Here is a 13,350-nt window from a genome sequence, read left to right as displayed (position 1 = left end):
TTACAGAGAAGTCATACTTCATTTGCCATGTGACATTAAATTGCAGAGTCAAGCCTGGAATAACGATTTGTGCCAGAACTAAGGTGTTTGCTTTGTGCTAGAAACAACTATGTTTCTTTCTTAAGGTGGGTCCCCCCAACAAGGGAAAGAGCCACCCTGATGGGATTTCAGTGTCTTCAGGTCAGAGACCAGTTAGGGGATTTAATAATGATTGTTCTTACCAGCAGCAGCAGACTGAAGAGCAGGTAGCACAGCTCAGCTTTCAGCCAAAGGCTCTCCTCGAGAGGATGAGGAGAGCAGGGAACAGTGGCCTGAGATATCTTCTTCAGGGATCGAATCCACAGCAGAGAGTGATTTGTAATATTCATCTTCCCCATCAAGCACTTTGATTTGGCTATAGCAAGGAAAGGGAATTCATTTTGTGGGGAAAAGAAACAAAACGAGAGCAGAGAGCATTCCTGATGTCATCACCATCAGTTGTGCTGCTAATGTTATTCAACAGTCTGAATGGGATAGGGTTGGATTCATATGGAAGCATCATTTCTTAGCTGTGTGGAAGCATCATTGCATTAAGGGTATCATGAAGGGGTCTCTTCTCTCTCTCTCTCTCTCTCTCTCTCTCTCTCTCTCTCTCTCTCTCTCTCTCTCTCTCTCTCTCTCTCTCTCTCTCTCTCCCTCTCCTCCCTCTCTCTCCCTCTCTCTCTCTCTCTCTCTCTCTCTCTCTCTCTCTCTCTCTCTCTCTCTCTCTCTCTCATTTTGTAAGGAACCTGTATGACTAGGGAGATTAATGACTGCCTGCCACACCTTTCACTTCTGGGTCACACACTTATAATGAGGCAAAGAGAGCCGTGGCTGAAAGTTGTTATTGTATTGGGACTGCTGATTTATGGAAAACAAATTGTCTGTCTCTGGTTCCTTAGACATGCCAGTGCTTTCTCTGAGTCAAAGTATCATTGTTCTTCTAATTGACCCTGATGAGTTCCTCTGCTTGTCTCTTTACCCCACTGGCCAAGATCCAGAAGCCTAAATTTCCCTTTGACCTTTGAGAATGATTTTTGCAGGTAAAGAAGAAATTCTGGTCCCCGCGATACTCTGTAGAAGTTGGCATACTTGCTGACCACATGTATATATAAGCGTTGTAGGGATTGGAAAGAGAGACCCCTTTTTTGGAATTCTACAATGATGGATAGCAGCTCTCCATTAAAAAGGAAGGAAAGCCTCCTTTCTTTTTTGCAGCGTGTGCATGCTACATCTAAACCTTCTAGTTCTCTCATTCTAAAAGGAAAGTAGCATTCTCTGGAGTACCAATGGGAAAGAACGGAAAAGAGCATTTACTGATAGGAGGCAGTTTCATAGACTCTTATTATAGTACCAGAATGTTGCTTCCAAAAGGGACCTTAACGGCCATCTAATCCAACGCCCTCATTGGATAGCCGTCTTGGATACTTGTGGATACAAGCCGTATACTGTTTTTGTTTTAGAAGTTCCCAGTGTTAATAATGGCCGAATATTCTAACTAGTTCTTTTTTTTTTTTAGAAATCTCTCTAGAAAGTTTTGCATTTTCTGTACTATCACAAAGGACTCCTTCTGTTTACAGTTGCTTAGAACTAAGAAGACAGATATTTACCCAAATTTTCTTGGCTTCCTCTTGCTCCCTTGATATTCTAGAGTTCCCTGTGGAGAGGGCCAAGAACACACAGTCAAAGCAAAGCAGCAAGTCGTTAATTTTTAATTCAAAGTGATTTTGTGTTGAATGCAAGCAGATGCTGATAATATCAGAAGTCACAGCATAATTTTTTTGATCAAAGGGCTCAAGTGAGCCTGATGAAGCCTGCATCTTGCTCGTCTTTGATAAACCGCATCAATTATTCACCGTGAAGGCAGACATCCTGACATGAAAGCAACAGATAAGGAGCATAAGCACATGTTCAGGAGGAGAGGAGAAGAGCGTGGGGGTGGGGCTGGAGGGGCTGGAACAGGTATTAATAACAGAATTATTAACTGGAAACAAAGCCAGTAAAACGCTTTATGGCCACTTTGAACTCACGTTTAACTGGTTATAGTACATGTTATCCTCAGGGCTATTCAGCATTTTGGGCTGCTGACATCTTCGGCGAGGTGTTCTCAGCTTCTGTTCGAGACAGTTTTCTGAACCTAGAATAAGATAACACAAAATTTGGTTTTCAGCCATCCCAGGTGTTAAGAAAAATCTTTGGGTGTTTTTAGGCAAAAAAAAAAAAAAGGACTTTCTACAAAGGTCCTTAACAGCGAAACTGTTCCACCGGGATAGGTGTTAGAGAGTATTCGGTAGCTTTGAGAGAAGTTCTCTAAGGAAAGGGTCAGGAGTTAACTTCTTTCCACTTCTTTGCCCTCTTCCTTCCTAAGTATATGCCAGTGGTGACTATTATTTCAGATTTTAAACAATCGCCTTCTTGCTCTTATCTGAGCATTCTAGGAATGGAATCTCCTGGTTAGTGATTGTAACCCAGAGGGGGCAGCTTCCTCGGGAAGCTATCAGGGTATGAAACAATGAAGCCAATCTGGGAGATGCTGCTTTAAGATAATTTGCAGTTCATCGGAGAGTGAGTTGAAAGCCATCTGGAGTGCACACTCTGTGCGTCAGAGAAGAAGAGCTTTTAGAGGGCTGTGTTTTGTGGAAAATATGGCTGGAGCTAGGATCAGTTAAATGCTTTGAAAAATGCAATTGATCTCTGCATTCTTTAGAGGTGGTAGAAATGAGAGGAGGAAAAGGTCGGTTGAATTGTAACACTAAGAGGCTACTTTGTAATAGGCCTGGTTCAGGAATCCTCCTATGAGAGTGCCTCAAAATCATGGAAGAGAAAATAACTTGTCAAATTAAGCCATGGCCCATTTCCTTTGCAAACAAACGATTTTCTTGGAATCTGCTGTTCTTCCATTGCATCTTTGAAATGAGATCTGATTATTATGAGATCTTGACAGTACATAGAAAACAACCCATAGAATATCTATCTTTAATGCCGCTCCTCTTCCCTCTTCTCTTCCCCCTCCCCACAGCCCAAATAAATGAACATAGTATTTTCCATTTAACTCTCAGGGATGTTCCTAAGAATTGGGGTAGTAATCCTTTTGAGAATCTTCTGTACCTAGGAAGGAAACATAGTGTTTTATTTTACCGAGTCTGGTGATGCCAGATTTCTTATGAAGTTTGTTTTCATTTTTTTCTCATGGATTTTAATAAGTATGTGCTCTGCCTAGGTATGTTTTTTTATGTGCAACTAGATGGCCCAGTGGATAGAGTGCCAGACCTAAAATCAGGAGGACCATCTTCCCAAGTTCAAATCTGGCCTCAGAAACCTACTAGCTGTGTGACCCTGAGCAAGTTACTTAACCCTGTTGGCCTCAATTCCTCATCTGTAAAATGAGCTGGAAAAGGAAAAGGCAAACCACTCTAGTATCGTTGCCAAGAAAACCTCAAGTGGAGTCAAGAAGAGTTAGACACGAACCACCTATTTCTTTCAATGTACATTACATTTACATTGATGGGGTTGAGTCCTTCAACATTGGAATCACTTCCTTTTAAAGTGAATGGAAGGCAATTGTATAAAAAATATAGTAATAGTAACAATGGACATTTACATAATTCTTTATGGTTTACAGAATATTTTATACTATTTCATTTCAGAAACTGTGTATATATGGACAGGTGTGGAAGGGACAGGGGTGGGTCTTACAATTTTTATACCCATTTTACTGATGAAGAAATTGATAGGGACTAAGTGGTCTCACTTCTTTATTAAAAAATTATTATCTTTTATTTTTGCAATACTTTAGTTTTCCAACATATCATTTTCCTCTCCCCCCTACCCAAAAGATATTATAACAAATAATAAAACAGAAAGAGGGGGGAAAAGTTCATCAAAACTAATCAAGACAGGGGGCAGCTGGGTAGCTCAGTGGATTGAGAGCCAGGCCTAGAGATGGGAGGTCCTGGGTTCAAATCTGGCCTCAGATACTTCTCAGCTGTGTGACCCTGGGCAAGTCACTTAACCCCCATTGCCTAGCCCTTATCACTCTTCTGCCTTGGAACCAATACACAATATTGATCCCAAGACAGAAGGCAAGGGTTAAAAAATACTTATCAAGACATCCACCAAATCTGACAGTATATGCAATATTCCATACACTTAGTTCCCCATCTTCAGAAAGAAATATATAGGTATTGAATTTCTTTCAACTACTTTGCTTGACTAATGTTGGAATAGATGTGAGGATCCATATCATAGGGACTATGTTACAGGTGATGCAAAGTTAGAATTAGGTTTTTCTGGCACTTGCAGGGCCATCCTAGACTTGATATTTTAAGTTCTGCAATTCATTAAATTGTAGCATTTAGGTTGACAGAGATTCTGGGAAGACAATTAGGTTATACGAGCCAGAGCTACAAATCATAATCAGTTCAATCCTTTAACTTATAGATTTGTCTGATTTTGCAGGGTTTCTAGCGGGTGGAAATAATTCCTATATTAATCCAGATTTGAAATAAATCATGGGTTCTGTATACTTAGTAAAAACTGATAATGTTATCTGGATAAGTTGCTCAGTCTAAAAAGCCCAAATGAATGATTCAAACCATAAAATGCATTTTTGGGCCTGAATCATTCATTTTGATATATTTACTGTTTTTGTTTATCAGAAAAACCACCCAATCTCTGTCATGTCATGTTCTCTAGTTACATTAATGTATCAGTTACTATTACTACACTGATGCAATAAGAAGTTACACCTGCATGATGACATATGCATAAAAACCAAGATTCCTTCTTTTCCATGGAAGTAACTATCTCTAATGCTTCCATTCTGCTTCTAACAGGAATGGAGGTGGAAAATGTTTGCTTTGGAGAAAATTATGTATTTGATATGATTTTAACACCCTAACAACAACAAATCTTTAAATATTTAGCAGCACATTTTGATGTTGGTGAGTTTTCAGCTTGATTCTGGGGCTTTACATGGGCTTTCTTCTTCCCCTGGAATGCTCTGAATTTGCCTCATCTTGGATTCTCTTGCTTCTTTCAAAGCTCAGATCAAGTGGCATCTCTTATATGTGGATTTTTATGACATTACTCTCTACTGATGTCCTCATATTCATTGGCCCACACCTTCTAAGTCTCTCCTTCTGGCTTATCATCCAATCATGGCCCCTAACTATAGATGTACCCCAAGGTTATGACCAGACAGCAAGGTAGCACAGTGAATAGAATGCTGGGACTAGAGTTAAGAAGACATAAGTTCAAATCTAGCCTTAGATACTTCCTAGCTGTGTGACCCTGGAGAAGTCACTTAACATTGTTTGCCTCAGTTTCCTCATCTGTAAAATGAACTGGAGAAGGAAGTGGCAAAGCACCCCCCATATCTTTACCAGGAAAGCCCCAAATGGGGTCACAAAGAGTTGGACACACCTGAAACAATGAATAATAAAAAAAAACATAGAAAATAACTTTTGGGTTATGATCCAGACTTGCATCTATTCTCCCTCTCTACTTTTTAGCCTCATCAACTCCATGAGATTTAACTATCATTTCTCTGCAGATAAAACACAGATTCACAAATATGTATGTATACACATATATACACATAAATGGATATAAACATTTACTAAGCCCCTATGACATGCCAGGAACTGGGCTAAACTATGAGGATACAATTAATAAAAAGAAAGACAATATCTGCCCTCAGTGACTTACAAGAAGACAACACACAAAAAGAGGCAGGAAAGTGGGGGAGGAAGGAAATGGAACACCAAGGGGTACCTGGTATAGGTGCATCTTGTTCTGTGAAGATGAAACCAGGTAGGCATACCAATGCAAAGTGGAGTGATTTGAGAGTTCCTATAAAGGAAGGTGTGAGGTCTTTGCTCCTGTGCCTCTAGCTCTCCATACAGAGGGAAGAGGAGGCTGAGGGAAGTGGAGTCAATCAAGGCTTGACTTGGCAGCAGGGTGGTAAGTTTGCAAGTGATGAGCTTATCCTGAGAGGATCCTTGCTCTATGGAGCTGAAACCAAGCAGGGAAGCAGATGCAAAATGGACCTTAGAGGAGCTCACTTCCCCTGAGCTTCACTTCTACATCATCGTCTGAATATTCCAATCTGAATGTCCCATAGACATTTTAAACTCAACTTGTCCAAAACTGAACTCATTATTTTTGTCTTCAAACTCCTCTTCTGAATCTCCCTATTTCTTTTGAAGCAACACAATCTTTCCAATCTCCCAAGTTCATAAGCTTGGAATTATCCTGGACTCCTTACTTTCTCTAACCCTATATATTAAACTAGTTGTCACATTGTCCCATTTCTACCTTCACAACACCTCTTACATCTGCTCTTCCTTTTAAAATCCTCATCATTTCATACCTAGATGATTTCAAGTTTCTCCCTACTTCATTTTATCCTATAAACTTCTGCCAAAATAAATTTCCTTAAACACAAATTTCATTGTGTGACTCCCCAACTCAACCAACTCCAGTGGCTCCCTACTGCCTCTAAGATAAAATACAAACTACACTGGTTAACCTTAAAAGCTCTGGACAAGAGAACTATAAAACTATATATACCTTTTGATCTGATAATGCCACTACTGGGTCTGTATACCAAAGAGATCATAAAAAGAGAAAAAGTCCTACTTGTACAACAATATTTATAGTGGTTCTTTTTGTGGTGACAAAGAATTGAAAATTGAGAGGATGTCCAACAATGGCTGTGAACAAATTGTGGTATATGTTGATGATGGAATTCTATTGTGCTATAAAGAATGATAAGCAGAATAATTTCAGAAAAAGCTGGAAAGATCTAAATGAACTGAAACAGAGTGAAATGAACAGAACCAAGAGAACATTGTACATTATTTTGTACAATATTACTATGTTACTACAGCAATATTGGATGATTATCAACTGTGAAAGACTTAGCTGCTCTCAGCAGAACAATCACCTGGGGCAATTCTGAAGGACTTATAGCAAAGAATGCTATCCACCTTCAGAGAAAGAACTGTTAGGAATCAGATCAAAGCATACTATCTCTCACATTAGTCTATTTATGGTTTTATTTTGGAGGTTTGATTTTATAGGAGTATTCTCTTACAACAATGACCAATATGGAAGTATGTTTTGCATGATAATACATGTATAATCCAGATCAAGTTTCCTGCCAGCTCCAAGAGAGGGGAAGAAAGGGAGGGAGGGAGACACTTTAGATCTTATAATTTTGGAAAATGTATATTGATCATTGTTTTTATGTGCAATTTGGCAAGTAAAATATCTTTGAATAAAATAAAAACTGTACAATGTGACTTTAGTCTACTTTTACATTCTCACTGGCTATTACTCATCTCTTGCTCTATGTAATCCATTCAAACTGCCCTTTTCTCAACTACTCATGTACAACAGTTTATGCTTTGTCTCTGTGTTTATCTCCTATACCTGGAGTGTATTCCCTCCTCACTTTTGCCTCATACAGTCCTTCTTTTCCTTGAAGATACAACTCAAACACTACTTTTTGAGGAAGATGTCCTTTTTTTGCAAACCACTTCACATTTACCTACTTTGTATATATTTGTACTTATTTACTTTATAATTATGCTATATTTTAAAATTTCCTTGGCTTACCATTAGAATGTAAACTTCATTCCAGTAGAGTCAGCTTTCTTCTTTGTACTGGTATCTCTAGCACCTGGCACATAGTGGGTGCTTAAAAATACTTGATTGACTGATAATTGATCTCCCAGTTTATTAGTATTCTCCAACCTGCTCCATATTACTTTGTATTTATTATGTACATATTTCATATTTACTGCTATATGGTTTTATTCCAAGAAAGTACATGCTCTTTGAGTAAAGGGACTATTTCTATTTTTGCCTTTATATATTTAGTTATTAGCACAGTGGCTGGCACTTAAATACTCAATCCTCAGCTAGACCTGTTATCTGTTTGATTGTTGCCTTTGATGAGTAAGTTCAAAATGCATTCATACTTGCCTCTCTTGTGAGACTCTCTTCTTCACGTCCTCCTATAAGTTCAATATAGTGGATCCATTTAACCCACAACAATTGACTAGAGTCATATAGGACTGTAAGGACTCATCTGGATGAAATAGGGGGATGGATGAATCAGAGGAAAGGGAACCTTGGTTGGCCTCCTACTTCACAATGTATTTTTGTAGATCCCTCTAGTGACAGTAATGTTTGCCATGAGATGTCCCCAAATACTCCTGGGAGTAAAATTTCTGTGGTCATTTAGCAAGGAGAAACTGATGTGAACACGGTTCTGTACCATTAAGAATTGTACACTAATGACAAGAGTACTAAATTGTCATTTGTTAGATCTGTAGGATTTGGGGGGAGGGGAAGCAGGTTGACAGTGGTCTATAGGTCCACTGCCTACTAGCCCTAGGTCTGGGCCTGGGACTTCCTTTGTCCCCATCTTTGGAAATAACATCTTGCTAAAAAACAACAACAACAACAAACCAAAACATTTCTGCTTAACAGGGCACATTGAGAGTTGTGCCAGATGAATTTGTATGGACTCTTTGGACTGGGAGAAGCCCCTGAAAGGAAATTACTTGATCCCTGCCAGAAGGCCTAGAGGCTTTTCCGAACTTGGAATACAGACAGATTCCCACAGTTATTAATAATGATAATAATGACAGCAAACACTGAAATAGCAATTATTGTGTGCGAGGCACTGTGCTAAAGCCCTTTACAATTATCTCACGTAAACCTCACAAATACCCTGGGATGTAGGTACTATTATTATTATGGTTTTACAGATGAGGAAACTGAGGCAACCAGAAGTTAAGAGATTTGCCAAAGGTCACGCAGCTAGTAGGTATCTAGGGTCAAATTTGAACTCAGATTTTCTTGACTCTAAGGGTCATACTCTTATCCATTGTGTCAATTAGTTGCCCCATATTAGAGGAAGGAAGAGCTGAACTGATAGAAAATGAGAAATTTTCAAGATTGTACCTGCATCAGGACAAGTTACACATAAGAGGACAATGGCCTCTTAGTTATGTACTTAGATGGCTCTGTGCATCATATGCATAAATGACTTTGTAGGAATTGTGCAGTATCTTTGCTATATGATGTTCCCGGTGCTTTTACTGATCATGGTCAGCTCTTTTTAGCTGGGAACCTTCTATGAAATACAAAGATTTCATTATTGCATAGATCAGATTGTTGATTATGGAACTCATTCCTCCTGAAGGGACAAGGCGAACCCGGGAATTTTTGGTCTTCCTTTGACCATATTCAGTCATTCCTCAGGGAACCATTAACTTGTATCTTCCATCTTTTTTTTTCTTTTTCCTTTTTCTTTTCCACTTCTGACTATACCAGACTTCTTACATTTCCAAGGTCTGGGTTGCCTGGAAATAGTATTTAAAAAATTTAGTGAGGCAATTAGGTGGCTCAGTGGATTGAGAGAAGGGAGGTTCTGGGTTCAAATGGCCTCAAACACTTCCCAAGCTACGTGACTCTTGGCAAGTCACTTAAGCCCCCATTGCTAGCGCTTACCACACTTCTGCCTTAGAATCAATACTCAGTATTGATACTAAGATGGAAGATAAGGATTTTAATGAAAAAAAAAAAGAGTGTGGAAGCTACTTTAAAGACCTTCCTTCCTTCCTTCCTCTCTCCCTCCCTCCCTCTCTCTTTCTCTCTTCCTTCCTTCCTTTCTTTCTCTCTTCCTTCCTTCCTTTCTTTCTCTCTTCCTTCCTTCCTTTCTTTCTTTCTCTCTTCCTTCCTTCCTTTCTTTCTTTCTCTCTTCCTTCCTTCCTTTCTTTCTTTCTCTCTTCCTTCCTTCCTTTCTTTCTTTCTCTCTTCCTTCCTTCCTTCCTTTCTTTCTCTCTTCCTTCCTTTCTTTCTTTCTCTCTTCCTTCCTTCCTTTCTTTCTTTCTCTCTTCCTTCCTTTCTTTCTCTCTTCCTTCCTTTCTTTCTTTCTCTCTTCCTTCCTTTCTTTCTTTCTCTCTTCCTTCCTTTCTTTCTTTCTGTCTTCCTTTCTTTCTTTCTGTCTTTCTTCCTTTCTTTCTTTCTGTCTTTCTTTCTTTCTTTCTTTCTTTCTTTCTTTCTTTCTTTCTTTCTTTCTTTCTTTCTTTCTTTCTTTCTTCTTCCTTCCTTCCTTCCTTTCTCTCTTCCTTCCTTTCTTTCTTCTCTCTTCCTTCCTTTCTTTCTTTCTTTCTTTCTTTCTTTCTTTCTTTCTTTCTTTCTTTCTTTCTTTCTTTCTTTCTTTCTTTCTTTCTTTCTTTCTTTCTTTCTTTCTTTCTTTCTTTCTTTCTTTCTCTCTTTCTTTCTTTCTTTCTCTCTTTCTTTCTTTCTTTCTCTCTTTCTCTCTTTCTTTCTTTCTTTCTTTCTTTCTTTCTTTCTTTCTTTCTTTCTTTCTTTCTTTCTTTCTTTCTTTCTTTCTTTCTTTCTTTCTTTCTTTCTTTCTTTCTTTCTTTCTTTCTTTCTTTCTTTCTTTCTCCCTCCCTCCCTCCCTCCCTCCCTCCCTTCCTTCCTTCCTTCCTTCCTTCCTTCCTTCCTTCCTTCCTTCCTTCCTTCCTTCCTTCCTTCCTTCCTTCCTTCCTTCCTTCCTTCCTTCCTTCCTTCCTTTCTCTTCTCTCTCTGTATCTGTCTCTCTGTCTTTCTGTCTCTCTGTTTCTCTGTCTCTGTCTCTGTCTCTCTCTATCTCTGTCTGTGTGTGTCTCTCTCTGTCTCCCTCCCCCCCATTCCCAAAGGTTCAGCTATGTTGGTTGGACGACTTTTCCTTATCCCAATGTAGGTTAGACAAATGCTTTCATTTAGGAAGTTTTGAAATTTTCCTTGAGACTTATTTGGCTCAAGAGAATGGCTCAAGAGAAAGGCTTTCAGCTCTGCCACATATAGAAGGTAATAAGAAGCTCCAGCTATGGACCAAAAGCATGATGAAAGCCAAGAAGCTGGGTTCAGAAGAATCAATGTGGGACCTGAGGCAGCTAGGTGGCACAGGGCATGGAGTCAAGAAGACCTGAGTTCAAATCCAGCCTCGGACACTTACTAGTCCTGTGACTTTGGTAAAGTCACTTTACTTTTGACTGCCTCAGTTTCCTCAACTGTAAAATGGGGATAATATTAGTACTTACTCCACAGGGTTGTTGGGAGAATCAATTTAGATAATTTTTTAACCCTTACTTTTGATCTTAGAATCAATGCTAATATCAGTTCCAAGACAGAAGTATGGTAAGGGCTGGGCAATTGGGGTTAAGTGACTTTCCCAGGGTCACATAGCTTAGAAAGTATTTGAGGCCAGATTTGAACCCAGGACCTCCCATTTCTAGGCCTGGCTCTCTATCCACTGAGCACCCCAGCTGCCCCAATTTAGATAATATCTTAAAGCATTTAGCACAGTGCCTGGCACATGATAGGCTCTCAATAGATGTTTCTTCTCTTCTCTTCCTGTATCACCTAATATCCTTGTTGAATGTCCTTCCTTTGCTATCATTAACTAAATCTCCTTTAGTTGACAGTTGAGTGTCTCATTTCATTCCAATATTAGCTCTAAACTGCTAGAGGATTGGCCGGACCCAGGCCCACTCTCTACCACAAGATTACCCAGATCTCTTGATAAAATAAACCATGGTGTTCTGAGAGGAGAGGACATAGACCAGGTACATTTTGATGGAGCATGCCAGAGATACTGGGAAGGCAAGTCAGTGGAAGAAGGACCTATTAGGGAAAGATGAGTATGTACTTTGGACTAGAGACAGCATCAAATGGGTTGTAGTTGGTCAGAGTGAGCATGATGGCTTCTAATCCCCTGGGAGGCAGGGAAAAAATTTCTAACAGTACAAGAGAACATTTTTGCTGAATAAAGAAATATTATCTACATTTTCCAGAGGTCTGAAGCTCTAAAGTGAGTTTGCCAAGGTTGAGCTGTGAATAGATGACAAGACTGAAAAGTCATTCTGACCTAGGGAAATTCTCTTTAAAGCAAACCAGAAATTTAGGGCAAAACCTCTAATGTCTCACGAGGGCCGGTGCAATGTGGAAAGTTTTGAAAAACATTGTCCTTTCAAAAGTTTCTGCAAATTCAGCATGTGCTTCTAGTTGCTGGCTGCCTTTGGGGTTTCTTCCATTTTGTTTTATTTTTTATTATTCAGAATATTTGTATGATGTGATATTCCCTCCCCTCTAACAATTTATCCCTGACACTCACTTCCCTAAACCCTCTTTTGTTCTAGTGTTTTCTTGCTGTTAATTCTTTCCTATTTATCCCACAAATAGTTTTGTCTACATTTGTTTGTCCATTGGCTCTTCCATTAGATTGTAAGTTCCTTTAGGGCAGGGATTGTCCTTTGCTTCTTTGGTATCCCCAATGCTTAGCGCACTATCTGGCACTCAACAAGTACTTCAGAAATATTTACTGATTGATTCATTTGTAAAAATGAAGCTTTTGTGGCAGAGAATCTCTGAGGTTCCTTCCAGCTCTAACTCCATTATTTTATGCTATCAATTTTATGAAGTCAGTTGAACGAATGTTAACTAGAACTTGCTTATCATATGCAGGATGGTATACTAAGGTCTTTTCCCTAGACTAAATATGAAAAGACCTTTGAGTTATTTTAGTCCAAATCCTGCATTTAGAAAAATAAAGAAAAGAAAAACTGAAGCTCAGAGGGACTGAGTCTTGCCCAGGTTCATGCAGGTCTAAGAAGCAGAGTCAGGTTGGAAACCCAGGATTTTTTGGCTGCAAATTGAATGTTTTTGCTTTTATATACTGCTGGACTGTACCCATTTTTTAAAAAGGACTAAAGCAGATAACCTGACACCTTTTCCAAGCATATTGGGTTATAGATCTAAAGCTTAAAGGGACCTTGGAGATATTTCAGTTTGAGATTTCTTAACCTGGAGTCAATGGATCCCCAAGTGACCTGTGGATAAATTTGAAGGTGTCCAGGAAGTTGAATGGAAAAACATTATATATTTACTTTCATTAACTTCTTTTTCTTTAAGCCCTTACCTTCCATCTTAGAGTCAATATCAAGTTTTGGTTCTAAGGCAAAAGAATGGTAAGAGCTAGGTCACAGGGGTCGAGTGACTTGTGCAGGGTCACCTGGCTAGGAAGTGTTTGAGGCCAGATTTGAACCTAGGACCTCCTGTCTTTAGTCCTGGCTCTCAATCCACCATGTTGCCTAGCTGCCCCTAGTTTCTTGCTTTGGGCAAGTACATAGTATGTATCAGAAGCAGGACTTGAATCTACGTTTTCCTGGCTCTGAGACCATATTTCAATCCATTTCCCCATTCTGCCCACCTTTGTAACTATACATTATAAAAAGGAAAGGGATCTCTTCTGAAGAGGTTTAA

General features: G+C 39.2%; 1 protein-coding gene across 1 annotated transcript in view; it reads right to left on the bottom strand.

Moving 5' to 3' along the window:
• MYO3B (myosin IIIB) overlaps positions 1 to 13,350 on the bottom strand; it is a 700,839-nt gene that overhangs the window by 79,323 nt on the left and 608,166 nt on the right. Inside the window, exons 32-34 of the mRNA XM_056793985.1 lie at positions 2,049 to 2,155; positions 1,629 to 1,675; positions 222 to 394 (exon numbers count right to left, since the gene is read on the bottom strand). Of these exons, the coding sequence (XP_056649963.1) occupies positions 256 to 394; positions 1,629 to 1,675; positions 2,049 to 2,155 (293 nt within the window). The 3' untranslated portion in view covers positions 222 to 255. The remainder of the gene's footprint in view (positions 1 to 221; positions 395 to 1,628; positions 1,676 to 2,048; positions 2,156 to 13,350) is intronic.

The sequence above is a fragment of the Monodelphis domestica genome, chromosome 4 (genome assembly GCF_027887165.1).
Source record: "Monodelphis domestica isolate mMonDom1 chromosome 4, mMonDom1.pri, whole genome shotgun sequence".
NCBI lineage: Eukaryota > Metazoa > Chordata > Mammalia > Didelphimorphia > Didelphidae > Monodelphis > Monodelphis domestica.
This window is presented reverse-complemented; position numbering and strand designations above follow the sequence as displayed.